General features: G+C 44.2%; 2 protein-coding genes across 5 annotated transcripts in view; one reads left to right on the top strand and one right to left on the bottom strand.

Annotated features, from left to right (window-relative positions):
- Window positions 1–13,953, top strand: part of arhgap17b (Rho GTPase activating protein 17b) — a 33,196-nt gene extending 19,243 nt beyond the window's left edge. The window contains exons 8-21 of one of the 4 annotated variants that reach the window (XM_030377934.1): window positions 160–228; window positions 330–411; window positions 1,395–1,522; window positions 4,159–4,270; window positions 4,956–5,037; window positions 5,224–5,304; window positions 6,001–6,114; window positions 6,495–6,586; window positions 6,803–6,944; window positions 7,943–8,248; window positions 9,131–9,255; window positions 10,115–10,510; window positions 11,333–11,367; window positions 12,718–13,006. In XM_030377934.1, the coding sequence (XP_030233794.1) occupies window positions 160–228; window positions 330–411; window positions 1,395–1,522; window positions 4,159–4,270; window positions 4,956–5,037; window positions 5,224–5,304; window positions 6,001–6,114; window positions 6,495–6,586; window positions 6,803–6,944; window positions 7,943–8,248; window positions 9,131–9,255; window positions 10,115–10,510; window positions 11,333–11,340 (1,737 nt within the window). In that variant the 3' untranslated portion in view covers window positions 11,341–11,367; window positions 12,718–13,006. Of the gene's footprint in view, window positions 1–159; window positions 229–329; window positions 412–1,394; window positions 1,523–4,158; window positions 4,271–4,955; window positions 5,038–5,223; window positions 5,305–6,000; window positions 6,115–6,494; window positions 6,587–6,802; window positions 6,945–7,942; window positions 8,249–9,130; window positions 9,256–10,114; window positions 10,553–11,332; window positions 11,368–12,717 lie in introns of all 4 variants that reach the window. The other 3 variants (XM_030377923.1, XM_030377914.1, XM_030377943.1) reach the window with 3 other exon arrangements.
- A 4-nt stretch (window positions 13,954–13,957) lies between these two features.
- Window positions 13,958–25,762, bottom strand: slc5a11 (solute carrier family 5 member 11). Its single transcript, XM_030377956.1, has 16 exons — window positions 25,521–25,762; window positions 25,137–25,259; window positions 24,698–24,769; window positions 24,415–24,519; window positions 23,901–23,960; window positions 23,539–23,643; window positions 23,277–23,382; window positions 22,883–22,963; window positions 22,212–22,417; window positions 21,656–21,791; window positions 20,007–20,114; window positions 19,570–19,720; window positions 18,077–18,245; window positions 17,089–17,304; window positions 16,088–16,265; window positions 13,958–14,956 (listed from the first exon to the last, which is right to left on the bottom strand). The coding sequence occupies exons 2-16, from the start codon at window positions 25,257–25,259 to the stop codon at window positions 14,715–14,717; spliced, it is 2,058 nt and encodes a 685-aa protein (XP_030233816.1). The 5' UTR covers window positions 25,521–25,762; the 3' UTR covers window positions 13,958–14,714.
- Between the last annotated feature and the right edge of the window lie 118 nt (window positions 25,763–25,880).

Raw genomic sequence — 25,880 nt, 5'->3', positions numbered from 1 at the left:
ACTTACATATATGACATTTAATCTGCTTGCTCGTCAGATGTTGTCTTCAAGAGGACTTTGGTGAATATAACACAGTAGATAATGTAGATGACATGAAAGAGATTTGTGAGACTGAGTGAGGGATATTATCTTATAAATGTATTTTTTATTGCCACACAGGACCAGCTTTCTGCGGATATGTATAACTTTGCTTCAAAAGAGGGAGACTACGCAAGTTATTACGTTTTGGTAAGTCTGCGATGATGAAGGTCATATCCTCTCCATATCTAAACTATTGAGTGCATCCATCCTTTATTTTGTGTGTGTGTTGCATGTGTGTATGTGTGTAGCTATTGGAGGCCCAAGCAGACTACCACAGGAGGTCTTTGGCTGTACTAGAAACGGCCATCCCTGCCATTCAACTGCAGCAAGGTAAACATCACCCGCAAGAAACACCTAATATAAATACCGAATGAAACTTACATTTATTATCGATTGTTGGTGATCAACGTACACTACGATCTACACAAACTACGCATCCCAACATGCAACAGTATCTAAAATCGGTATTTAGGAATTGAGAAACCAATTATTTATATGGATAGGTACACACTTCAGCATGTAACCCCAAAGAAACCTGAAACCTGACTAAACACGATAAACCATTTCATTTGATTGTGTAGGCCTACTGTGTTTGTATTTTTCGGTAATATTGTGCGGGATATTCTATTTGTAGGACAGAGATACTAAATGAGTGATGCTATTGCATTGCTTGGCTTCTAGAAGAAAAGCCTATAAGTTATGCATTTTTTGGGAGGGGGAGGGGGGGGGGGGTTGGCTCAGTGGTCTGTGTGCAGGTTTTATGTTTTGCCTAGTCTAGCAGGCTTTCAGAACCATTAAAGATTATCCCAAAAAAGTAAAATGCAAAGTGTGTCAAGTTCTCACACTGCTGAAAATTATACTCTCCATCATCACTCACAAGTGCATTTTACATTTTGAATCAGTCAAACACATTCGATTTATCAATCTTTTTTTGCATGATCGGGTCTGTCTCCACAGAGACCAGCCACTGTTGGATTAAATAGATCTAACACGGTATATTATACTAGGTTAATATCCTATATCTTCTGTTCATTGAGCGGCATGCATAGAAAAATCTATGATATACGTAAACAACTCAACCATCAGTCATCGATGGGTCTTGCCTGATCATTTTTATCCATGAAATATCTTTAATCAAGGACAACCCTTAATATAATCTAAATGACAATATTTAATTGTAGAATCAAAAATGTTAGGTCAGTAATTGTGTGTCGGTTTTGAACATTTTATCTCCTAAAAATCGAATCCAAAATGTCTGCCAACAGCCAACTGACCTCCATGTTGTGTCTCCCTCCCCTCCCCCCTCCCGTTAGACTCGTGGATGGAGAAGCCAGCGTTTGGCACGGCCCTGGAGGAGCACCTGGAGAGGAGCCACCGGGAGATCGCCCTGCCCCTGGAGGCCTGTGTCATGATGCTGCTTGAGACTGGCATGAAGGAGGAGGTAGACACCGAGAAGTTACATTGTATTGTCCTCGCATGATATCTAATGTTGTTGTTGCAAAGCAAGCCACGCTGTTGTTATCATGTTTCTTATTTGATTTCTTGTCATTCATTCAAATCATTTGTTACCACTGTGACTACAGGGAGCGCTATAACTCGTGGTCAAACCTTAATTATTTTCTTTTTGATTGTGATACAAATGGCTGTTGGTTTGCGGATTTATGCAAAAATATGATTATGCCAATGAGAAGTCATTATTCAACCAGTCCGCTTCAGAAAACCTCAGAGGCCTAACATTTTGTGCGCCCATCACAGAACTCCCCCTTAGGCCCCCACTAGTTTTGTGTTGATAGCTGAGTTGTTGAATTTTTACTGTTATTTTTTTTTTATAATGGGAGTCAATCGGGAAAACAACTCATGGTCGGCAAAGTTGGTACACGTATAGAACCGGGGGTAAGCAGTCCTCCAAAAAGTAAAGTACCTCCTTGGCAACAGGGGACGCTATAATTCACAACCAAACAAACACGATCAGCTAGCCTGGTCCTACCAGACCATCGTACTTCATTTCATTTGTACAGAAGGTCTGGAACTGCCCAATTGACAAACGTTCACTAACTTGAAGGCGGGTGTCTGTTGAAGTTTTAAAATGATCGGATCTGCCCAGTGCCACTCTGGATCTGCCATAGCCAATCGCATACTGTTTGGTCGTGACGTATGTCATGCGACAGGACCGGCTCCTTCACCATTAACGGAGCCAGCTGGAAAATCAAACTTTTCCCGTACCCGGTGGAGAGAAGCGCCACAACATCATGGCCACCTACAAAACTCAGCAAAGCTTGTTCTTGCTCCGGCTTTAATTGATCAATATTCGGCAGCGATCCCACAACAGACCGAATAGCTTCTCTCGTATCCTTCTCCATTGTCTCCCTGGTCCTCCTCTGACTACAACTGAAACTGGCGCGCGACCTCCACGTCATCGTTCTCAGCCATTGCCTCTGTTCGCTGATTGGACCGCCAAACATCCGGCTTCCAAGGAACTCATGCATATGAAGCAGACCAAAACCTAGTACTGAAGTGAAATGAAAATTTAGTGGAAGTAGGTAGGTGGGCGGGGCCAGGCTAACGATCAGCCCCATTATTCAAACAATCAAAAGTCAGAAAACGGCCCAGGGACTTGAGACCTGTGCTAACCTCATTAGCCTTACTAGCATTAACGTGTCAGTTAATGAGTTAATGAGACAGTTTCAATTTTAAGTGAATCTTTCAACTTTATAAAATGTCATGAATAAGCATATTAACAGATTCTAAATGTTTTGGCTTTTTTCTGAATTTTCAAATAAATTCAAATATATAATCAAATGTAATCAAACAATCTTCTGCCAATCTATGAAACAGCTAAAAATATATAACTGTTACAGGTAATTTTTTTCCCTAATGCAGATAATTTCTAGGTTGATTTGAAATAAAATCTCTAAATTGTATGATGCGGTTAATAATTCTGAAGTGAAAAATGGAAGTTGGTAACGATCACTTAGGCTGGCTTGCCAATTGTTGCGTGTGTGTGTGTGTGTGTGTGTGTGTGTGTGTGTGTGTGTGTGTGTGTGTGTGTGTGTGTGTGTGTGTGTGTGTGTGTGTGTGTGTGTGTGTGTGTGTGTGTGTGTGTGTGTGTGTGTGTGTTTGCGCCCCTACGTATGTGGTGTTGCATTTCCTCTCCACATCTGTGATCCATTACCATAACCACTAATACCCTCTTTAAAATGCAGCCACAGCAATAGATATCCTAAAATGGTATTATTCAGACACTTTTTACAGGAAGCCAGGCCAACGATTTAAAGGGGTAGTGTGTAGAATTTTGTTGCATCTCGTGGAGCAGACCAGGCAGAAATGGGATATAATATTCATATGTATGTTTTAATTTATAGTGTATAATCATATGCACTATAAACAATCATTGTTTTTTCGTTATCTAGAATGAGGCCTTTTTATCGACAGTATGTAGGGAGAAGGTGCGCTTCCATGGAGGCCACCATGTTTCACCGCCATGGTTCTACAGTTGCCCAGAAAGGTCAAACAGCTCTAGAGAGGACCTGTTTGATATTCAAAAAAGAGATCCGTGACACATTTCTAATATTTTTTTAGTACTGTTGTTGTGTAGGACCATTAAAATGAGCAATGTTATATATATTTATATGCAAAGCGCCACACATCTAGCCATTGTACTGTAAGTGTTCTATAAGTGTGAGAAGGTTAACCCTCTTTCAGGTCCGTCTCATATAGCCTAGGGACTACTATATGCTTTTACTATTTCCCAAAGAGAGGTTTCGGGAGGGTTCAGAATTGGGATTAATTTGGATGCAATCTGTAACTTCACTGCTAGATGCTACAGACTGGACCTCAGTCTGCGTTAGAACCTGAAACAACCAGAGTAGTACAAATATGTACTACTCAGTTGGTAGGTCCGTAGTGATACTTTTACTTCCCGTTTCTTGACGCCAGAAACCCACGCAAACTATTAATATACAAAGTGAAAGTGTTCCTCTTGAAGGGAAACAAGAAGAGTAGAGAATCATTTGCACGACAATAAATATATATATATACAGTGCATGTATATCTATATATATATATTGTATTTCCTAGGGTCTCTTCCGCATCGCTGCTGGTTCATCCAAGCTGAAGAAGCTGAAGGCGGCATTGGATTGTTCCACGTCGCAGCTGGAGGAGTTCTACTCAGACCCCCACGCAGTAGCTGGTACGATGCACTGTCATGACAACACGGCGACAACTTGGGATGCACCGATTTTAACTACTTACATTTCGGTATTCGCCAAGTACTGATATGAGTACTTAATAATACTATTACAGTTTAAAGAGCAAGTGATCCCTGGGATTAGGACACTATGAGATAAAAGAAAGAATAAGTATTTTGGGCTTAGAGTTCTGGGAAGGAGGGGGACGTTATCGCCATGGTCACGGTCCACGGCAACGTTGTGATAGTTTTTTAGTACCGTCGTTGTATATGAGAGTTATAATGAACGATGTCGTATATGAAATGCAGCACACACAGTAGCGATATACAATATGTTTCGTGGAATCCTAACACTTGAATGCCACTAAGATAAGTGGCATTCAAGTGTTAGACTTCCACGAGTATAAGATGATGCTCAGTCGGAGCTCCAGCATCCACACACACAGTATGTGCAGTAGCAGTATGCAATAATAATAATACAATAGTTTCCGAAAAGGTCGACGCCACATTCATATGTCAGACAGAGCTGCAAATGTCCACACAAACCGGTGCCCCTTTCTTATCTGAAATGGGTACTTATTTCAGTAACGTGATTAAATGGCATAGATTACTATGTTGATGATCATACAGGACATATTTGTAATAAAGAAATGTGTGTGTGTGTATGTGTGTGTGCGTTTGTGTTCAGGAGCACTCAAGTCCTACCTCAGGGAGCTTCCGGAACCTCTGATGACGTTTGGCCTCTACGACGAATGGTTACAGGCCTCATGGTACACAAACTCTCACACACACAGACACAGACAGCTTGCCAAGCTGGCATGCATATATACATATATATCATGTATATATATATATATTCATTCATGTGCTTTTGACAATTTTACCCCAATCTCTGTATGCTTAAAGTAATTTAATAAAACGATTCCTGACCTTCCGCTGTGCGCATGTGTGTTCAGTGTGTCGGATCCGGACAAGAGGCTTCAATCACTGTGGTCAACGTGTCACAGTATGCCAAATGCACACAAGGCCAACCTCAGGTAGCGTCTGTTCTACTCCTTTCTATTCTAATATATTCAATTTGGTTCAAGCTGTTGGATCTCAGGCCTTTCTAATCCTGATTCTACCCTCGATTGCATGTCGTTATTTTACATGAAGTACATGTGCTAGTATATAATACATATTGTCTGATGTGCATATTGTGCACACTATGTATTTTGGGACATGAAAGCACATGTTGTCTCTATTACACAATAAAGGTGTATTCTTGTGTGCTTACAAAGTGAATAATCAAAATTAAGAATTTTTAATACAAGAGTCTCTGTCTCATGTGATAGAGTAAAGTATAGTGCGTGAAATATGTCTAGATAAGCGGTAAAAATTGTCTTATAAAGTAATGTATGCACTGTGTAAGATAGTAGATACGATGGTTCTTTGCTAACTCAGATTCACACCTGACACAACGTACGAACCTGACACAACAGATGGTTTCTAACACAGCACTGGGACGTCCTTTGAAACTGTTTAGATTGGGGCAGGCGATTACCACTATCATGTATCCTGTAGTTCAAGATAGCCTAGAACGATACACACGGGCGTACGCACACACGCACGCACTGTGTGGGTCACACAGTATGCGTTGTCTGCTGCATAATATTGGTCTTGCGGTACACAGTATGCATTGTCTGTTTCACAGTATACATTTTGTGTAACATAGTATGGATTGTGTGTTGCAGATACCTGGTGAAGTTCCTGGCTAAGCTGGCGCAGGACAGCGACGTGAACAAGATGACCCCCCCTAACATCGCCATCGTCCTGGGGCCCAACCTGCTGTGGCCCAAGACGGAAGGGTATGGAAACGGCACAATTCTTTCTACTATCTAGTCATCCACCACTATTCCTTTACAACAGTCTTACCGTGAATTCAGATACAGGTCGTTCTGGATCAGGTAGAGGTGAGGCAGGGAAATGGCGCCCATTGGGGATCAATACCCGATACCTTTGATCCTGGATTCTCAAAAACCTTAACCACTTTTGCACTATCCCCCCTCCCTACCTCACATCTTATTAATTTACAGTTTGTTTTTCTTAAACATACACAGTTAAGGAACGAAATGTTAACTATCTATTTATTAGTTCAAAGACTAAATTAATAAATGTATATTAATAAATACCTTGTATTTCCTAATGGTTTCCTCATGCTCCGTCTTGTGTGTTGTCTTGTGATCAGGACCCTGGCAGAGATGGCCGCCGCCACGTCTCTCGCTGTGGTTGCCATCATAGAGCCCATCATCCAGCATGCAGACTGGTTTTTCCCTGAAGGTAAAACCCTGTAATGAGTTGCGTTAAATGTAGTGGATTTAAAGGGGTTTGCGTGCGTGCGCGCGTGCGTGCGCGCGTGCGTGCGCGCGTGCGTGCGATTCATTATTTTATTTACGCTTTTGCATGCAGAATTTATCTTCAATTCGATTTTTAGATTTATATTTTCATTTATTTAACCTCTCTCGCTGTCTCTCTCTCTCTCCCTGTGACCTCCAGAGGTTGACTTCAACGTGTCGGGCATGTTCGCCCTGCCCAGCCACCTGGCCACCCCCGAGCCGGACCCTCCCGGCCTGGAGAAGAGACGTCCCGGCAGCATGGGGGGGCAGGAGGGTGACGGCCACACCCCCCGTAAAGACAGGTACCTGTCCCGCCCAAACCTCAGCCTCACCCTCAGCCTGCCGTCTCGCTCCCGATCCCAGGTGCCCCGGGGCCCCACAGTGTCGGCCCTCTACTTGGCGGCCGACGAGTCGGTCACGGTCACGGAGATGCCCACCGAAGAGCTGCCAGCTCCAAACTTTAAAGCAGAAGGTTGAAGGGGCCGTGATGTAGGGGCCCCTGGTGTAGAGCCTGGTTTAAGCCCCCTAGTGTTGGCCCCTGGTGTGAACCTCTGGCATAAAACCCAACACACACACACACACACACACACACACACACACACACACACACACACACACACACACACACACACACACACACACACACACACACACACACACACACACACACACACTCTTCCTTTTACTGAGAAACTAAGCTAATACTTTATTTTTGTGTGTGTGTATGCGTGTCGCTTCAGCACTACATTATGTGCTACCTTTTATCAAGGTACATTTTACATAGATTTTGCACGGTTGCCAAAGCCAATAAGTGTGTTTATTTAATTTAAGGTTAATAATGTACAGGAATGAACCAAAGGGGAAGACAGTTGAATGATTTTCAATGTGATGCATTGTCATTCTTCTGTGCTACTATGTCTTTCGAAGCGTGACTGTACTCTTGTGCAACTCTTATTCTTTCCATTAAAGCTTCGGTTTTACTGTGGCTTGCGGGCTGTATGTTTTGTGTGGGTCTTCCTACATTGCCTTCCATTAGTTCCCTCTCATCTTTCTATGCAAACAAGCAGACGTTCTTTTGGCTCTAAGACAACTGGGATTTCTTGTGTTGTCTCGAAAGGGGGAGTTCTTTTAACCGTACAAAGTGTATATCTCTCATTCTTTCTCTACCAGACACACACACAACGGGGTCCGTTCACTTTTTCTCCCAATTTCTCCCTATTCACTGGTTTGTTTAATGTACTTCCTGATATTTTCTCTTCCCGTCCTCCCCTTCTGCTCTCCCTCCCTCCGTCTTCCTTAGCACTGGTAACAAACCACCGGAGCCTGCCCCGCGTAGACTCGGCACTCTAAATAGAAAGCACCTTAGCTTACCCGCCTTCAAGTCCCAGACTCTGCCCCTACCGGAAGCTGGGGACTCACCCACACGGCCCCAAACCCCAGTCCAAAGCCCTACCCTGGCTATTGATGCGGAGCCGCTCTGCCTGGTGGACGGAGGAGGTGGTGGTGGTGGTGGTGAAAGTGGAGGAAGGGGTAGTCACAGGGGTTTGGTGCAGGTAGACTCATGGCAGCCTCAGCCTTTGTCCAGCCCCACCATTGAGAAGTTCAGGTAAGGAGACGTAAACCCGGGATCCCGTCACCTTGCAAACAAAAACGCCCAATCAGCTCCGTCCGCCTCTCAAATCAGCGCTCCAGCGACCCGTCGTTTCGTCAGCCCCGCCACGAAAATGTTGTCCCGTGTCTGCTCCGGTCATTGTCTTCACAGCGCAAGCACATTGCCCAGATTGATTATTCCAATATTGACAGTTGACGAGTTGAATCAAGGAACTCTCCATGTTGAAACGCTACCAGCTTGTTCCAGGAGAAGACATATTGGTTTGTTTACAGGCTTGGCCACTTCAATGGGCGATTGGCCACATTCTGTGCTTGATAATGCTCCAGATTTCTTTACCTGCCTGCCAATCTGTCTGTCTGCCTGCCTGCCCATCCCTCCATCTGTCCCTCTGCTTGATCATCGGTCTGCTCTCTCTTACGTGTCAGAAATTTGATTTCCAAATGCAAGACCAAATCACACAATCTTACATTTGTACTTTTTAAATTCCCTTTTCACTAATTTTTTTTAACAATGCTATCTTATACAAATTTTCCTGTTTGTTACCTACAAATAAACACAATCTCTAAACTATGTTGTTAATATGTTCAATATGTTGATAAGAGTCACGCCATTGTGTCATAACATCAATCCAATGTTATCGCCATCAAAGTAACTTTCATGGCAAACTAAATGTTCTGATTGCAATGCATGCATGTGTCCAACACTGATGTGAACTGAGAAAAGGGGTGTGAATGTGTGCGTGCGTGCGTGCGTGCGTGCGTGCGTGCGTGCGTGCGTGCGTGCGTGCGTGCGTGCGTGCGTGCGTGCGTGCGTGCGTGTGTGTGTGTGTGTACGGATTGACCTTCTACATGTATACCGTGTTCCCCCTCCACACAGCCCGGCGCGGGAAAACACATCCACCCCCCCTCCTCAGAGGAATGGATCGGCCCCCCACCTGACTGTGGGCACGCCCCACTCCCAGGGGGGCTCCCGAGGGACAAGTCCACACATGATGCGCAGGGGTAAGATCACACACACACTTTACACACCTGACTTTATAAATAAAGGTAAAGATATTTTAGGGTTAGGGTTAGGGACTTTTAATGACACTAGTTAATTCATGGATTAATGCACTATGAGATTTTTTTTGTTCATCCTCTGTGGCAACAACAGAGTAGCTTCGGCTCAGCTTGCGTCGTCTCCTGCGCTCCCACACCTCAAACTATCAAAATACATACTAGTATATAAAATGGATGTAGCATCCAGGAAGACCTCAGTTATTCCAACTGCATCCAATTCTCTTGGTTTATGAGGGTCGCCATCTTGTCATAGTTTGACTCTGCCTCATTTCCTCTAACCAAAAAAGGGCATTGATGTGACGTCGGGGGGAGGGAGATACGCCCATCTAGGTGACCTACAACGAATTAGCTCGTAGCTCATTCGTTTTTAAACAATCTGTTGGTACAGTTGACCGCAGAACAAGGAATCTTGGCACCGGAATGGACAATAGGAATGAACGCAGTCGAGGTCAAGATGACGGAGATAGTCTGCTAATCTTGAAAACTAGCCTCCGAGTCGGCGAGAGTCAGCGGCTAGCTGTCACTCAAGAGGCCGCGCCCCTAATTATTCATAAATGTTAACCTCCAATAAAATAAAAACTATCCTGCTAAAAAGAAATTCACCCCCCTCAGTGTTGTCATGGAGATATGAACTAAACATACTGACCAGAATGTTTTTTTGGACCAGGCTGTAAATAGGTTTAATAAGACTGTGAAAACGGCCTGTTTAACAAGTGAGTCAATGAAGAATTGCTCACTTTTGGTACCGCTGTGGTTGGGGCTTGATCTCAACATGGTGAAATCGTACCCCCCCCGCCCCTAGGTACCAAGAAGCAAGCCCCTGCCCCTCCCCGGCAGGCCAGCCCCTTCACGCCGCAGTTGGGCAGCCAGCAGACCCCCGGCTCCGCCTACCACCCGCCCATCGCCCCCAAACGCCACTCTGGCAAGGAGAGCCCCCAGATCCACGCGCCCAGCCACCCTCCCCCGCAGCCGCCGCTCAGCCCCACCCCCCCGGTGGCGGGAGGCGCGGGGGAGACGGACCGCTCCCCACCCAGCACCCCAACACCCCCCAGCACCCCTCCTCTGGACGCGCCGCAGCCCTACCCCTTGGTGCACCCCTCCTTCCACTCGGGGTCGCTGCCTCGCCCAACCAGGCCGGCCCCCAAGCCCCGCCCCCGGCCAAGCGGGCCGCCGCCCCCACAGCCGCCGGCCAATGAGGGTGAGAACGGCCTCCTCAACTCCGCCTCTAAAGTCATAACAGGTATAGTGGCGCTGGCTGTTCTTCAAATTAAATGATATATATAATGAAATGATATAGAATATTGTAGGGTATTAATTCACTTAAAACATTCACTATGCTGTTCATCATCTTTGGTTAAAATGTTTTTTTCTGCCATTCTTATTCTCAGTTGATGAGGATGACTGAGGAGTGAGCTCATAGGATTTATATTTAGTGATAAAACCAATTTTAGTTTTATTACTGCTTGCTGCAGTAGGAAGATGCATAGTCTAGGTTTATTTAAGAAAATACAATATATTATTAATTAGAAGTAGTAATGGGGGATGAAATAACAAAAATAAAATGTCCAGTAAGTACAAGTTTTTGGTTTTGGTGATGTTGCTGTTTAAAACCGCAGACACAAAAGCAGCCACCAAAGCTGCTGTGAAATGTAAAAAATGTGACAACGAGTAATGAAAATGGCCCAACTCAAGGGCATGCATCTGAAAATATCACTGTACGCAATTGGATAACTCTACGACCAAACAAACGAGCCAAATCCTTTAAACTTGTTCCTTTATGTTCATCTGTGTATCTGAACATTAATGGCTGCTGAAGTCACAAGCTGAGGATTTTTCCTGTGGTTTTCAACTGTGTTAATGACAATGAACGGATTTCCACTGCGCTCATGTAGGCTGGCACTATGTCTGGCTTGTGGTTCCACTGCCTTCTCTCTTCTACACACACTCTCTCTCGCTCTCTTGATAATCTTGTCATTGTGGTGATCTGATGCATGATGGGAAATATGTGTGAATATTGCAGATGTGTGAGCTGCTGAGATCTGAAAGGCAGCGATGGTAAGAGTTTGATTGGCTGATTGGCCCTGAAGTCCCTCTCTATCCGTGTGTGTGTGTGTGTGTGTGTGTGTGTGTGTGTGTGTGTGTGTGTGTGTGTGTGTGTGTGTGTGTGTGTGTGTGTGTGTGTGTGTGTGTGTGTGTGATCTATAACTAATATATGTATATTTTGCATTCATATATTTTGCATTCATAAGCCTCTCTATTAACCTGTGCTTTTTAACATTAACATGCATGTGGTCCCTACCCCTTGTTCTGTGCCGGTTCCTGTTGAATTGCTTTTGGATGCTAACACCTGTTTGCTTATTAACCCTTAACCCAAAAACTTGTTTTTTTGATTGTCGGTTCAGAGTATACAACTCCGCTGTGTTACGCAGGATGGTTAAGGCTTTTTTATCGTCCCACGTTCCCGCAACGCAATAACCACGCAGACACTTCAAAGAAGTCGTGAACGTTTATGGTTCTGCGTTGGGTTTTAGTTAGCGGACCAATCACAGCCCTTGCTACTGCGTCACCTCAACGGAAGGTTACAATTTTTGGGAGGCGCACGTCCGGCCCTTGCGGTGGACGCAAGGAGGGTCCGCAAGGACATAAGGGGTCGGTAACCCTTGTGATGCGCGAACGTGGAACCATAAAGAGCTTTTAGGGTGGCATTCATCGACGGTGTTGAATTGGTTGGATGACTATCTATAGGCTCCATTAGCAACTACTCTTACCCTATACCTGCTCATTAACGTGTATCTACCATAAAAACACTGGCATACTTGACAGTGTTTTTAAACCTAACCCAGGTTAATTACTTAATTCACTATGAAGTCATGTAGTGTTATTAGTGAGTGAATCTTACTTATTCCTTACAGACCTGCTTCCCTCAAATCCAAAGATGTATAACCTGATGAAATTAGGAACACTACACTGTTCAAACCGCCGTTGTAGAAATTTAGTTGAATTGGAGATCTCTTATACATTTACATTTACATTTTCCATTTAGGGCATTTAGCAGACGCTTTTATCCAAAAAAGCACTTAATAAGCATGTTAGATCCACGTTGGCTAGCTATGATAGAAAGAGGGGTTTCAGATTTTTGTATTCGTTGAAGGGTGTTTGTGTGTTGGATTAACATATCTATTTATATATATATAGATAGATATATATCTTTATCTCTATCTCTATCTATATCTGTGTGTTCCCAATGTTGAAGGTAGGTGTTTTTAGGGCGTGTGCTTTTAAGTATTTAGGTTGTGCGTTTTCTGTTGTGTGTGTGTGTGCCTAAGGTCTTTTGGGGGATAAGATAAAACAGGGCCTATCACGGAAGCTCCTTCTGCTGCTTAATATTCTTCTCTCGGCTACAAGGCAAAGAGGCAAGCCCCATCATCAAGCCGATTGGACGAGCCCTGATTCCTGTGGTTGCTGTGGACCAACCGGAGGAGAGCTCTGCTGGTGAGGAGCCCTCCCCGTCCCCAGTCCCCCAATCAGATCCTGAGGACGTGTTGGAGAGCACCATCATGTGAGGAGCGACCTGGAGGTCACCATTCACACTGACCAGCCAAAAGATTTTCTTCTCCAATCCGCTTGCAGAGATCACTCAGAAACAAGCACATAAAACCCCCCGACTGGAGGTCCTATATTATAGAAAACAACAAAACACACAGCGGCCCTCTTCTGATGGCTTGAACTGAGACTAGACCATATAACCTCCTGTATCAAGTTCATGTCTGATAACATGGGATCAGTCTTGCTTATGACAAGGTTTTGTATTATTTTATACTTTAAGACTGGAACTGTATAACCTGGACTCTATACTCCCTAATCTTACAGAGCACATTCATTATCACTCCCATTTTCTCTGAGTTGATTTGTCCTCGTACTATGCCTATTCACAATGCAGACATTCTCTATATTTTCGCTATTTTGTAATCTGCAATTCTGTGTTTGAAATTGTTGCAGGAATGTCAATTGTGAATCTATATTTTTTTGAAAGAATTGTCAATATTGCCTTTGGTTTTGCAATTTGTATATGTATGTATAGAACACATGACCTTATTGGACCTATTGTTCAATTTCATGGTCATGTGAGCAAAAATATGGTTGAAAAGGGCCAAAAGAAAAGAATGTTGAAATTATTAGTTTCCTTCGTTTTATAGCTAATAACCAAATATTTAGGCCACAAAGAGTGCAATATATTAAAAATAATGGCAATAATGGCTTTGGTCTGATAATCGTCTTTCATCAATACCAAGGTGTTGACCTATCTTGTTTTTTTGGTATTGTTTTTTTTTACCTTTTTCTTAAATAAGTATTTTGTGACCAAAACCAAGTTCCATATCTGTAAGTCTAAAACATTTACAGAGTTGTGACACTGTATCTTAAAGGGATTAGTAACGTTTATTTCTCTGCACAAAATATAATTTTTTCATTAAAACAATGCATCTTTTACTGCTTTATTTTAACATGTTGCTCTAGCCGAGACTTTAAGGTTTTTTATTTTATTTTTTGTCTATTGTAAATGAATGTTTCTGGGGTCTTTCTCTATAATCTTTGGCGTCACTCCTGATCATTTCCTATATCAATAAATGCCAAGTGGGTCAACATGTGTATTTAAAAAATCATATTTATTATGGAGAGTTCATGCTGCTGAAAGGCAAGGCAAATATCAGGTTTCAGGGATGTTACTTTTCATTTTGTCCAGGAGTAGTGAAATACATAATATTTTTTCATTTTCAAGACATGAATAAGTTGAAGTCGCAATATCTATGTTTGAGCCCCTCCAATTTAGTAGGCGGGAGATTTTCAGAATTTAAAATACAAAGTGTTGCGTTCAGTCTACCTGGCTGTGCAACTGTGTGGTGGGAGTGGGAGGGGTTTGGGGAGTGTCTATAGTATGGATAATAAAAAAGTTGAGGTTCGGGCTTAGCAGCATATATATATTTTTTTTATATACCAGTTGTAGGATGACATTTATATTGAAATCACTGTTCAACATTGATTTCAGATATGTCCAGGTTATTTTTTTCCATGAGCTAGTTGAAATGTTACACATTGCGACTTTAAGGCGAAAGACAACAGTTATTCACAGGAAACATGAAGCAATTTAAAATCTAGATCTCAATAGAATTGGACACATTTACAGACACAGTGACTCCCAAAAATGAGTCAGCCCGTCATTTTACATACAAAACCCTGTTAATAAATAATGACTGAAATTAATGAATGGCCACCCCCTTTATTAATAAATTAAACAAGGGGGGAGCAGAAAAAGCCAACCACTCTCATACACTAATTGATGATGAACCCCAGTGTCCATCAAAAAATTTGACCGGTCTGATGATTGGTTGTTCAGCGTCTTCTGTTCAGGCCCAGTAGCCAATGAAGAAGACGGTCACCGACATGCAAACGATGAGGTTGAAGTTGACGGCATGCCGCATGCACGGCTCCTCCTGCAGGAGGCGGGCGGGGTCCTGGGACAGAGGAGGAACTGGAGCGGGCGGGGCAGTCTCCCCCGGCGTCCTCCTCTCCATGCCACACAGCCAGTAGAGGGCGGACGACAGCCGCGACTGACTCGGGACGCTGGTCACAGAGGAGGACGCAGAGTCTGGACGGAGGGGGAGATGGAGGTTCAGAAAGAAAACCAACGTACCTTGTCAGTAATACGTTGTAGACAACAACGTCTTTCATCAACAGACTACGTGAAATGGGGGGAACAAATCTGCATGAATCACAAGCATCTAGAGCTGTACACTGTAGTGCTTTGGGAAAGTGCTTTAGGTGGGGAAAAGGTACTATTTATTATTCTATAGGTTACGATACCATTAACTAGTCCGTCATCGTCTGTATCAGACTGGATATCAGTAGTTAGTATTGAATGTGACCACATGACACATCGCATTGACACGTGTGACATCACTAGCAGTTTGGTTGGATGTCATCGCATTGACACCTGTGACATCACTAGCAGTTTGGTTGGATGTCATCGCATTGACACGTGTGACATCACTAGCAGTTTGGTTGGATGTCATCGCATTGACACCTGTGATATCACTAGCAGTTTGGTTGGATGTCATCGCATTGACACCTGTGACATCACTAGCAGTTTGGTTGGATGTCATCGCATTGACACCTGTGACATCACTAGCATTTTGGTCGGATGTCAAAAGTGCTGAAAAGGCATATGATGCCCCTTTGGTTATGAAGTTGGTTATAATCCCTAAATCTGGGAACCAGCAGTCCTATTATGCTATAGCAGAACTCCTGGGAGGAGACGTCACAGAGCCTAAGTCGGAAACCACAAACTGCGAGGGGCGGGGTTACGCCTTGTGTTCTGTTTCGTTACAGAGATATTCTACTGAAGAAAACTCTTTTGTGCGAGTGGAAGAAGCTTTCAGATGGGGATTTGATAAGTGTATTACTACAGTGGCCCGTCTGTGTGTTCCTGTGTGGATTAGGAACTTTCAACAGACACTTTTTTACCGTTTATAAGTTCTGGCCGAAGTTTGTATCCACCCATTACTCACTTACAGATCCCGGCCTACAGCAACGTCATTGGTCAAAACAAATACCAAGCAAAACAAAGTAAAATGCCCCGTTCAACCAGATTTGTGCTCATCTGTCTTCATACTTCAGATATTATTCTAAATTCTGATTTGTGGGACAATCACTTAACAATGCCACCACAGCTTTTGTTTCTCTGAATAAACAGTGCGGGACATGGAGAAGATAGACTCACCTTTCCTCTCATGTGTCACTCCGTTGCCCTGCGGAGGGTCCGTCTCTACGGGATGCTCCTCCCTGGGGTCGACCTCCATCTCCTCCCGTGTCTCCATACCCGCCTCCACCGTGAATACCTGCTCTCCCGGGCGCGTTTTCACCTGGTCGTATCTGGTGAACCAGGTGAGACGGCTCACCTGGTTCACCGAACAAAACAAACACGAGACACAAACCATTTAAAACAACTTTGGCAGAAGGGTTCTTCCATTGTCTTCTCACCTCCATTTAGAAAACCCTGATGCAATTTCTCTACCATCTCTCCATGACAAAGAAAGAGAGCCATCAATGTAATGGGATGGGGAGGGGTCAATGCTTAAAAGTCCATAAAATGGTGCTTAAATTAATGATCCTATCATAAACAGCATAATTCAGGTATTCTGCATCCAAATTAAATATCACACTGAGGTTTAGAAACATCTCATCTCCTTTTAAGGGGTAATAACAAGCGTGGGGGTTGAAGAGCCAGGGAGGGCTATGTAGATTTAGGAATCAGGACCTCTGACATCTCATGAAAGGTGCTTTCCCAAAGGACAAAATCTTTGTCCTTGTCCAGGGGTATTGGGAATGAGCCCCCCCTAGGGCCCTCTAACATCTCTCCCAGCACCATCACGGTATCCCATCCACTCATTAATCAACAGGAGTAGTAAGGCTTTTATAGTTTTTTTTTATTTGTTTTTTTAATTATTTTTCATTTTAGTTGTAGTCTTTTTGTCTTAGGTGAGATTCAAAATGGTTAGAAAAATAATAATATAAACTCAAGCAAAGTGTTAACCTATACGGGGAGCACAAAACAATTCGAAGAAGCAAACGTATTTTAGTTAGTTTGGCATACACAATATACAGTTTCATTTGGTCATCGCCATTTTGTAAAGACTAGGTCTTTTTTTTTATTTCAGTTAGGGTTGAGGAGCTGTGATAGGTCACCAGACTGTCGGTGGCGGTCTGATTGGTGGCACTCACCTGTTCTGGGCGGGGCTTCTCCGTGGCTAAGCTGATGGAGACCACCAGCACCAGGGTGAGGAAGGAGAGCATGGTGGAGAAGTAGAGGTAGTGGACGTCCTTCACCACCGCCGGCCGGCTGTCCTCCTGGGAGCACAGAGGGCTGGGGTACACAAAGTCCAGCACCATGCGCACACAGCCCACCAGCAGGCCCACCGCTAGGCCCCAGAAAGCCCCCTGGGGAGGGGGGAGAGAGGGAGGGAGGGAGGAGAGAGGGGGGAGGGAGGGAGGAGAGAGGGAGGGAGGGAGGGTGGGAGGGAGGGAGGGAGGAGAGAGGGAGGATGGAGGGAGGGAGGGAGGGAGGGAGGGAGGGAGGAGAGAGGGAGGAGAGAGGGAGGGAGGGAGGGAGGGAGGGAGGGAGGGAGGGAGGGAGGGAGGAGAGGGAGGAGGGAGGGAGGAGAGAGGGAGGAGGGAGGGAGGGAGGGAGGGAGGAGAGAGGGAGGGAGGGAGGGAGGGAGGGAGGGAGAGAGGAGAGAGGGAGGAGGGAGGGAGGGAGCGAGGTTAGAAGATAAGTAGGTGGAATAACACATTTGTCTAACTAACTGAAAATACAGATAATAAATGAATGCAGGCACACCCAGACATAAAGACACAGACACAATGACACACATACAGACACACAAATATATTCAATTTCAGATGTTTGATGACTTCAAATACAATTCTTTCTAGCTTCCTGAAGGGGCTTCAAAAAGAGGTGAAACAATTATAATTATACACAGATATATATACACGTCTGCACTTCTGGCACATTTGGCACATCTTTGCCCAAAATAGTTTCTGAGAGATGTATGTTCTTCACAAGAATAATCCGTCACGTGTAAACCTCACAGCTAGTTTATAATCTGGTATCCTATTTTTTGCTAGCGACGTTATTTCACCTGTTTTAAAACTAAAACCACAATTAATAAACGAAGTCTGCAGTTCAACACCAGAGCACACATGCTACCTTCTCATTGGTCCTCTTCCAGAAGCAGCCCAGGATGAAGACGATGGCGACGGGGGGCTGCAGGTAGGTGCTGATGGACTGGATGTAGATGAAGAGCTGCCCTCCCTGGCTGGCCTGCACCACCGGGATCCAGAGCACCGACAGCACCACCAGCACCAGCACAAACACCCTGACACACACACACACACACACACACACACACACACACACACACACACACACACACACACACACACACACACACACACACACACACACACACACACACACACACACACACACACACACACACGCATGCACACACCACATACATGTTCACAGAGAGGGACACACACATGCATGAATGCATGCACACACATACACACGCATACACACATGCACGCACCACATACATATACACACACACACACCCACACACATATTAAACCTGGTAGCAAGCCAGCATCATATTGTTCGACTGCTAGTTGTTTACTTCATCACAGTATATTGGACTTGGGGGTGGTGGTGTTTGTGTGCGTGTGTGTGTGTGTGTGTGTGTGTGTGTGTGTGTGTGTGTGTGTGTGTGTGTGTGTGTGTGTGTGTGTGTGTGTGTGTGTGTGTGTGTGTGTGTGTGTGTGTGTGTCTGTGTTACCATTATCTGATGAGGGATTGGCAAATTAGAATAAACTCTGGGCAAAGCCATCCAGTGCATCTTATTGGTACTGAGGGAAGAATCTGTGTCCCAATTAATAACATTAACACATCTTAGCACGCTAGCTCTATCCCACCCAAGACAGGGGTTTGAGGGTACATTTGGGAACCTTACTAGGAAGTTAATGTCTTGAGTTTCATTGTAATTACAACGAGTCACGACTACTATTCACGATACTTTAACCATAGTAACTCACAGGTGACATGTTATTAGTGAGCAAGTATGGCCAAGGCATTGTGCTCAGAGGTGCCAACAGGTAGACTGTCGCCTGGCATTGGGGTACGAACCCAGAACATTTTGTCAGGGAGTCCAACACCCTGACCACGAAACGTGGTCAGGGAATTATGTGTGTGTGTCTGTGTGTGTGTGTGTGTGTGTGTGTGTGTGTGTGTGTGTGTGTGTGTGTGTGTGTGTGTGTGTGTGTGTGTGTGTGTGTGTGTGTGTGTGTGTGTGTGCGTGTGTGTATGCGTGTGTGTGTGTGTGTGTTTGTGTTTACCTGCCCATAATCTCAGATCCAGCTGTCCTTTAATGTTATAGTAGAACTTCTGGGGGAGACGGCACAGAGCCTGGGCCAGAAGGGGATTTTAATATGTGTTTCTACAATGGTCTATACGGTGTTGATGTAAGGTTTCCAAACTGTTTTTTTTTACTGTTTACTATCGCGGCCCGAGTTTCTCCGTTAAGTGCTTACAGATATCTTCCTGCAGCCCCCTTATTGGTGAAAACATATATAAGGCAAAACAAAGTTGAATGACCCCCAGACATGGGGTAGAAAGCCGATGTCTGGTGTGCGAAGGCTCACCTGCCCACGATCATGAGCTCCCACTCAGAGGCCCGCGGCCGCGAGTAGCGCCACAGGTCCATGGTGAAAATGGTGCTGGAGCTGTTGAAGATGGACGTCAACGAGGACATGAGCGCCGCGATCATCACAGCCATCATCAGCCCCCGCAGGCCTGCCAGGGAGCACGCACAGACTCGCACCCGTTAAAATACACACACGGTCAAATATACACACGCACTCGTTCACACACGCACATGCATGCGATTATTACACGTAAAACATAGGTACCTACATACAGTATAGACATGCATGCACACAAACAAACACACAAATATATGTTAGCAGATCAACAGACACACAATCGAGACGCAGAGAAAGAGCGGGAGAGAGAGCGAGAGAGACAGAGGTAGAGATAGAGAGTCAGAGAGGGTAGATAGCGCTAGCAGCAGTTCTCTCACCTGAGGGCAGGAGGTCCATGACCAGCTTGGGGTATGCTATGTCTGAGCATCCCACTGGGTTGCCACACACCTTGGTGCACACCTCAGGGTCTCCACACGCAACCTCATCTGCACACAGCAACCATAGTCACACACCTTTATAATCATCCCCAACCAACACATTCACACACCGTTTGTTAACGGCGCTTAACTTAAGGCAAGGCAAGGCAAATTTATTTATATAGCTCTTTTCATACACAAGGCAGACTCAAAGTGCTTCACATATAAACATTGTCATACAATAAAATAAAATAATAGATAAGTAAAAGAAAACATATGCAAAGAAATGAGTAAAATAGAAAGTGCAATGTATTTAAGATCAGATCAACAGTCTCTCTGGTATCTGCATCGGGACTCCAACCCGACCTAAAGGAACTTGGTACTTTCTCTGGGACTCCAACCCGGATTCTAGTAACCCTTATCCTTTCTCTCTGGTATCAGATCATGTATCTTTCTGGTAAAAATAGAAAATTAAATTGAAAGTTAAAAAGGCTTTATTGTAAGTAAAATTGAAAGTGCAATGTATTTAAGATCAGATCAACAGTCTCTCTGGAACCCAAGTCGGGACTCCAACCCAACCTAAAGGAACTTGGTTCTTTCTCTGGGACTCCAATCCAGATTCTAGGACTCTAACCCAGATAGAACTTGGAAACGTCTCCCACGGAGCTCGGTATGCCAACACCAGATGATGGCTCACTTTTTTACCTCTCAGATTCAACACAACCAATATCTGTGATTCCACGGCAGGAATCAAAACAACATAACTCTAACCACGAACCAAAGGAACCCACGTCGGGACTCCAACCCGACCTAAAGGAACTTGGTCCTTTCGCTGGGACTCCAACCCGACCTAAAGGAACTAGGTCCTTTCTCTGGGACTCCAACCCGACCTAAAGGAACTAGGTCCTTTCTCTGGGACTCCAACCCGACCTAAAGGAACTTGGTCCTTTCTCTGGGACTCCAACCCAGATTCTAGGACTCTAACCCAGACAGAACTTGGGTCTCAACCCTTATCCTTTCTCTCTGGTATCAGATCATGTATCTTTCTGGTAAAAATAGAAAATAAAGGGAAAGTTAAAAAGGCATTTTAGTAAAATAAAGGCAAAGTATTTAAGATTTCGCAGAAAGCTAAAGCAAACATAAAAGTCTTCAATCTTGTTTTAAAGGTGCTCAGAGTTGGGGCAAGTCTTAAATCCTCAGGGAGTTTATTCCAGCTATTTGTAACTAAATCCTGCTTTCCCATGTTTCGTGTTTACAGATTGGTCTCAGAAGATCTTAGTGTTCTAGAAGGCTTATGTAGTGGAAGCATATCAGTTAAATATTTTGGGCCTAAACTATGTAGGGATTTATAGGTTAGCAACATGATTTTAAAATCAATTCTCTGACCTACAGGAAGCCAATGTAACGATTTAAGAATTGGTTAACTTTGACCTGCCATCCCTCTCTCATAACCTTTAGAATACAGAGCTTCCAGTACAAGTACAGATCAACACAGTATGGATGTACCAATACTCTGTACACAAGAACGTGGATAGGGTACAAAATACCCTACAGTACATACAGTATGATACAGTTTCATTGCTGAGTGCCAGGGTGTGTTAATGCTGTACCAGGATACAGGATCCTGCTGATCATGCCAGGCAGCAGCATGATGAAGAAGGGGAGGATCTTCAGGTAGGCCGCCAGCAGGGAACCTCCCTTAGCGTGGCTCAGGGTCTTAGCAGCCAAGGAGCGCTGAACAATCACCTGCACGCAAAAAGACCCTTACTCAGGGTGTAACTTTTTCTACATTGAAGCATACAGCTCAGCCGTTCATGAAACGGCAAATCAACTCAACTCAAACCCAAACCATTCAATATTATATATACAATAATATAAAACATGTATAATACGCCATGTCCGTTCCCCATAATCCATCCTCTACCCCATTTACTATGCAGTAGATCAGGACTTCATCCAATGTCCCTCACTGTGAATTCAGATGCATTGTCACACGCTAAACTGAAAGAAAGTGCTGCAATCAATAGAATTCAACATCTTTTTTTTGTTAAACAAATGTCAAGTTTATCATAGGAAGAAGGGAGATATGATCTAAATACAACATCCTAGCTGTTCCCGGAGTACAAGGAAGACCGTAGACCGTGAAGGTTTCAGTCCTCCGCTCACCTGATCCGAGCACCAGTACCACATAGACGGGATGGACATGCCGATGAAGATGCCCGGCCAGGGCAGGTCAGAGGTCAACGGGTCCCTGAAGAGGTGGAAGGCATCGTCGCGGGGGAGACCACAGGTAGAGTTGGCGACCCTGACCGAGGGGATGGCATTGTGGTAGCCCTGCAGGAGCGCTTCCCATCCACCCACCTCGGCAAAACCTGGTGGAAGAGGAGGAAGAAGAGGATGAGGAAGAGGAGGAGAACAAGGAAGTCAGAAAGTCTGGAAATCGACTTGATTGACAATGGCTGGAAGTCAAGTCAAGTCGATTTTATTAGCAAGCTTAACTAGCCTACATCAAGGGGTGAAAATGCATTTCCTGCAGAAAAGGCTGTTCAAAGTCCTCTTTTCCTAAATTACAATTTTACTATTTACTTCACGTTTAAAACGAAAAATCCAAACAACTAGACTCTGTGACTACTGCCACTACCGCCACTAAGTGGCAGTAGTCACTCCTCTCCCTTTGCGGGAGGGGAGTGCTGCTTCCAGGCAGGGTTAGCGGCGAATAGGTGTCCAAATGGACAGCCATATAACGGTAAAGCAAGAAAGAAAGGATTTTAAAAAGTACAACTGTTCAACATTATTAGCAGGCTAAAGAGTTCAATTAGAATCTAGTTTTTACATACTGAAAACCATGAGGGTCAAAGCCCCGGCCAGCATGATGCATGTCTGTACAGCATCAGTGTAGATAACAGCAGCCAGACCACCTGGGAGGACAGAGACACACATCGGTTTAATTTTCCTATCCAATGTAGGAACGCAAAGGAATTCCTTACAATATCAAGGAGATGATATACAGATGGATAGCCCGATAGACAGATGGACAGTGCGCACTATCCATCGAGAGAGAGAGAACTATTTAGTAATCTTCTTCTTCCCCTGAGAGAGATGGAGACGAGAGAGAAAGGTAGAGAGAGAGAGAGAGAGAGAGAGAGAGAGAGAGAGAGAGAGAGAGAGAGAGAGAGAGAGAGAGAGAGAGGGAGAGAGAGAGAGAGAGAGAGAGAGAGAAAGGGTTGTTACCTGCTATAGTGTAGACAGCAGTGATGCACAGCAGCACCCCCACAGCTAAGTAGAGGTTCCACTGCAGTGCCCTCTGGATGAACACTGCCCCGGCATACATGTCCACCTGAACACACACAGACACACGCAAAAGTATGCACACAAACACACACACACACACGCACACAAACAGACACACACTCACACAAATGAGCACGTATTTCCAGTTTTAAAATCAGACATATTCTGGATTCTTTGAGAAAGAGTTTAGAAAACTTCTTACTGATATCTTAGTGAAGATATAAATGAATAAATATAAGATGGATATGAATAACTGTATTCTCTTGCCACCGAATCTCTTCTGCAGATATTCTGGCATGGTTGTAACCTTGGGAGGAATAGGGTCAAATGATTAATAATATAAGATACACATTTAAAGTTTATCTGCAGATGTGGATCTCTCTAGGTTAGTTCATGATCTGAAATGAGTGTAAATGTGTGTGTGTGTGTGTGTGTGTGTGTGTGTGTGTGTGTGTGTGTGTGTGTGTGTGTGTGTGTGTGTGTGTGTGTGTGTGTGTGTGTGTGTGTGTGTGTGTGTGTGTTCAGCTGTACTGTATATGTGTGTTTGATGTGTTCATATCTTACCCCAGATGAGATATATATGGGCAGAAAGAGCCATCCCAGCAGCAACACCATCAGCATGCCCTGTCATAGACACAACAACAACAACTATCAACATACCCCTGCCCTGCCATGGAAACAACAACAACAACAACAATAACAACTATCAACATACCCCTGCCCTATCACGGAAACATCAACATACAACCATCAACATACCCCATAACAACAACAACCATCAACATACCCCATAACAACAACAACCATAGAGAAATCCCATACCCTGACATGGAAACAACTTTAACTACAGAAAATAGAACCATAAATGTGCCCGCACACTGCCATAGAAACAACAACAGAAACCACCATGAACATACCCCATACCCTGCCATGGACACAACCACCAGCATCTACATTATCTTGTAGTCAACAGTCCAGGCATGACATCTTGTCGTACTTGACAGATAACAATGACCAAATGTGACACTTTGCAACATTTTCCATCTTAGAGCTCCTTCTGTGAGAGGGCTCTGCTTACGCTCCACTCGTACGCGATGGCAGCAATGCCAGCCGCGGCCCCAGAGCCAGCTAGCCCTATGAAGTGGCCACTGCCGACGTTGCTAGCGAACAGAGACGCACCGACCTGGAAAATATTACAAATAAAAGTCATTCATCTATGTATTTGATATATATTTTGAAACTTTGCCCAGGTTCGGCCCCGGTTCGGCCCCCATGCTGTTCCAGAGGGGCGCTCATGTACTATTATAGCTTGTTTAAACCCCACATGAATAATAGATGAACAAATAGTGCAATAGACTTACAGGCAACCATGTCATGTTCTTCCCTGCGAGGAAGTACCCATCCACTGTACTGCGTTTGGTCCTCCACATGGACTGGAGATAACAAAGAAACAGGTCTGAATCAAACTACTATAACATTGGTAACCCTTTCATTACAGTGTCCTTGTTACAGTGCAATTACAAATGTGATAAGCAATTTAAGGACCTGTGAAAGCATGTACTTCATGTGTTCTAATACTACGGGACAGCCTGTAACCATAGAGTCATCTCTTCGATATGAGATGGAAAGCAGTTGAGAAAGCCCTTCTGATAAATCTCCGTTATGCCACAGGTTCCATGTGGTTCGTAAATGTTATTATAATATATATATTGTTATATAAATTCTGACATGTGGGACCGCTTCATACTAATAAAATTAGTGATGCAACGCAAGATAACTTTAATTAAATACCATACTAACCCAAAGTCCTACGGCCATCACCAACACAAAGTAGAGCACCAGTACCACTATGTCTACCGTCTCCAGTGTGGCTTGGCCTCCAGGCAATGGGGGTGCCATGCTGGTCCGAAACGTCTCCTCCATCTGGTAAAAGGTCAAGGTAACATCAAGGTATGTGAATTGTTGAGTAGAAATCTAAACAGAAGCTATTGTCTTGGACTTGAATGAAAACATTACAATACATCATTGATAGCGTACACTCCACACACACACATGAGACCCTGATGGAAGAATAAAACAACATGGGAAATAAACATCTAACGTTCATCAAACTAAACATGAATCCATAACCAAAATTTATCATTGACATACATTCCGATTCAAGAACAATGAGAACCAACCTACCGCAAGCACTCTGGATTTCAGCGCCAGTGTGTCCTGGTTATGTTCTTGTTTGTCCTGGTGATCCTCATATAAATCCTAGAGTTTGTCACGGTGTCCATCTGAGGGTACTCACCTCAGACCGATTCAAGAGTATCATATGACCAGAGCATGGTGCACACGACTGCCCCCCACACAAACAATGTCCACCTTTAACCGTAGGCTTGTCGTGCCCTCCTAAAGGGTGAGCGTCAGCCGGCTCAAGGATCAAACTCCACTCTTGTCTTGCTAGATAACGTGACACTATCTGGTTAAAATGTAGGAGACTCATTAACATGTGTTGAATATGAAAAGTAATATTGGTTAACTCAAGCGTTGGTGACA

The sequence above is a fragment of the Gadus morhua genome, chromosome 2 (genome assembly GCF_902167405.1).
Source record: "Gadus morhua chromosome 2, gadMor3.0, whole genome shotgun sequence".
Classification (NCBI taxonomy): domain Eukaryota; kingdom Metazoa; phylum Chordata; class Actinopteri; order Gadiformes; family Gadidae; genus Gadus; species Gadus morhua.
This window is presented reverse-complemented; position numbering and strand designations above follow the sequence as displayed.

Coding starts and splice junctions, on each gene's coding strand:
- slc5a11 (XM_030377956.1), bottom strand. CDS start 25,259: ATGGAGGAGACGTTTCGGACCAGCATGGCACCCCCATTGCCTGGAGGC. Junction 22,964..23,276: donor TGCTGTCTACACTATAGCAG/GTAACAACCCTT, acceptor CTGTCCTCCCAG/GTGGTCTGGCTGCTGTTATC. Junction 21,792..22,211: donor GGTACTGGTGCTCGGATCAG/GTGAGCGGAGGA, acceptor TTTTGCGTGCAG/GTGATTGTTCAGCGCTCCTT.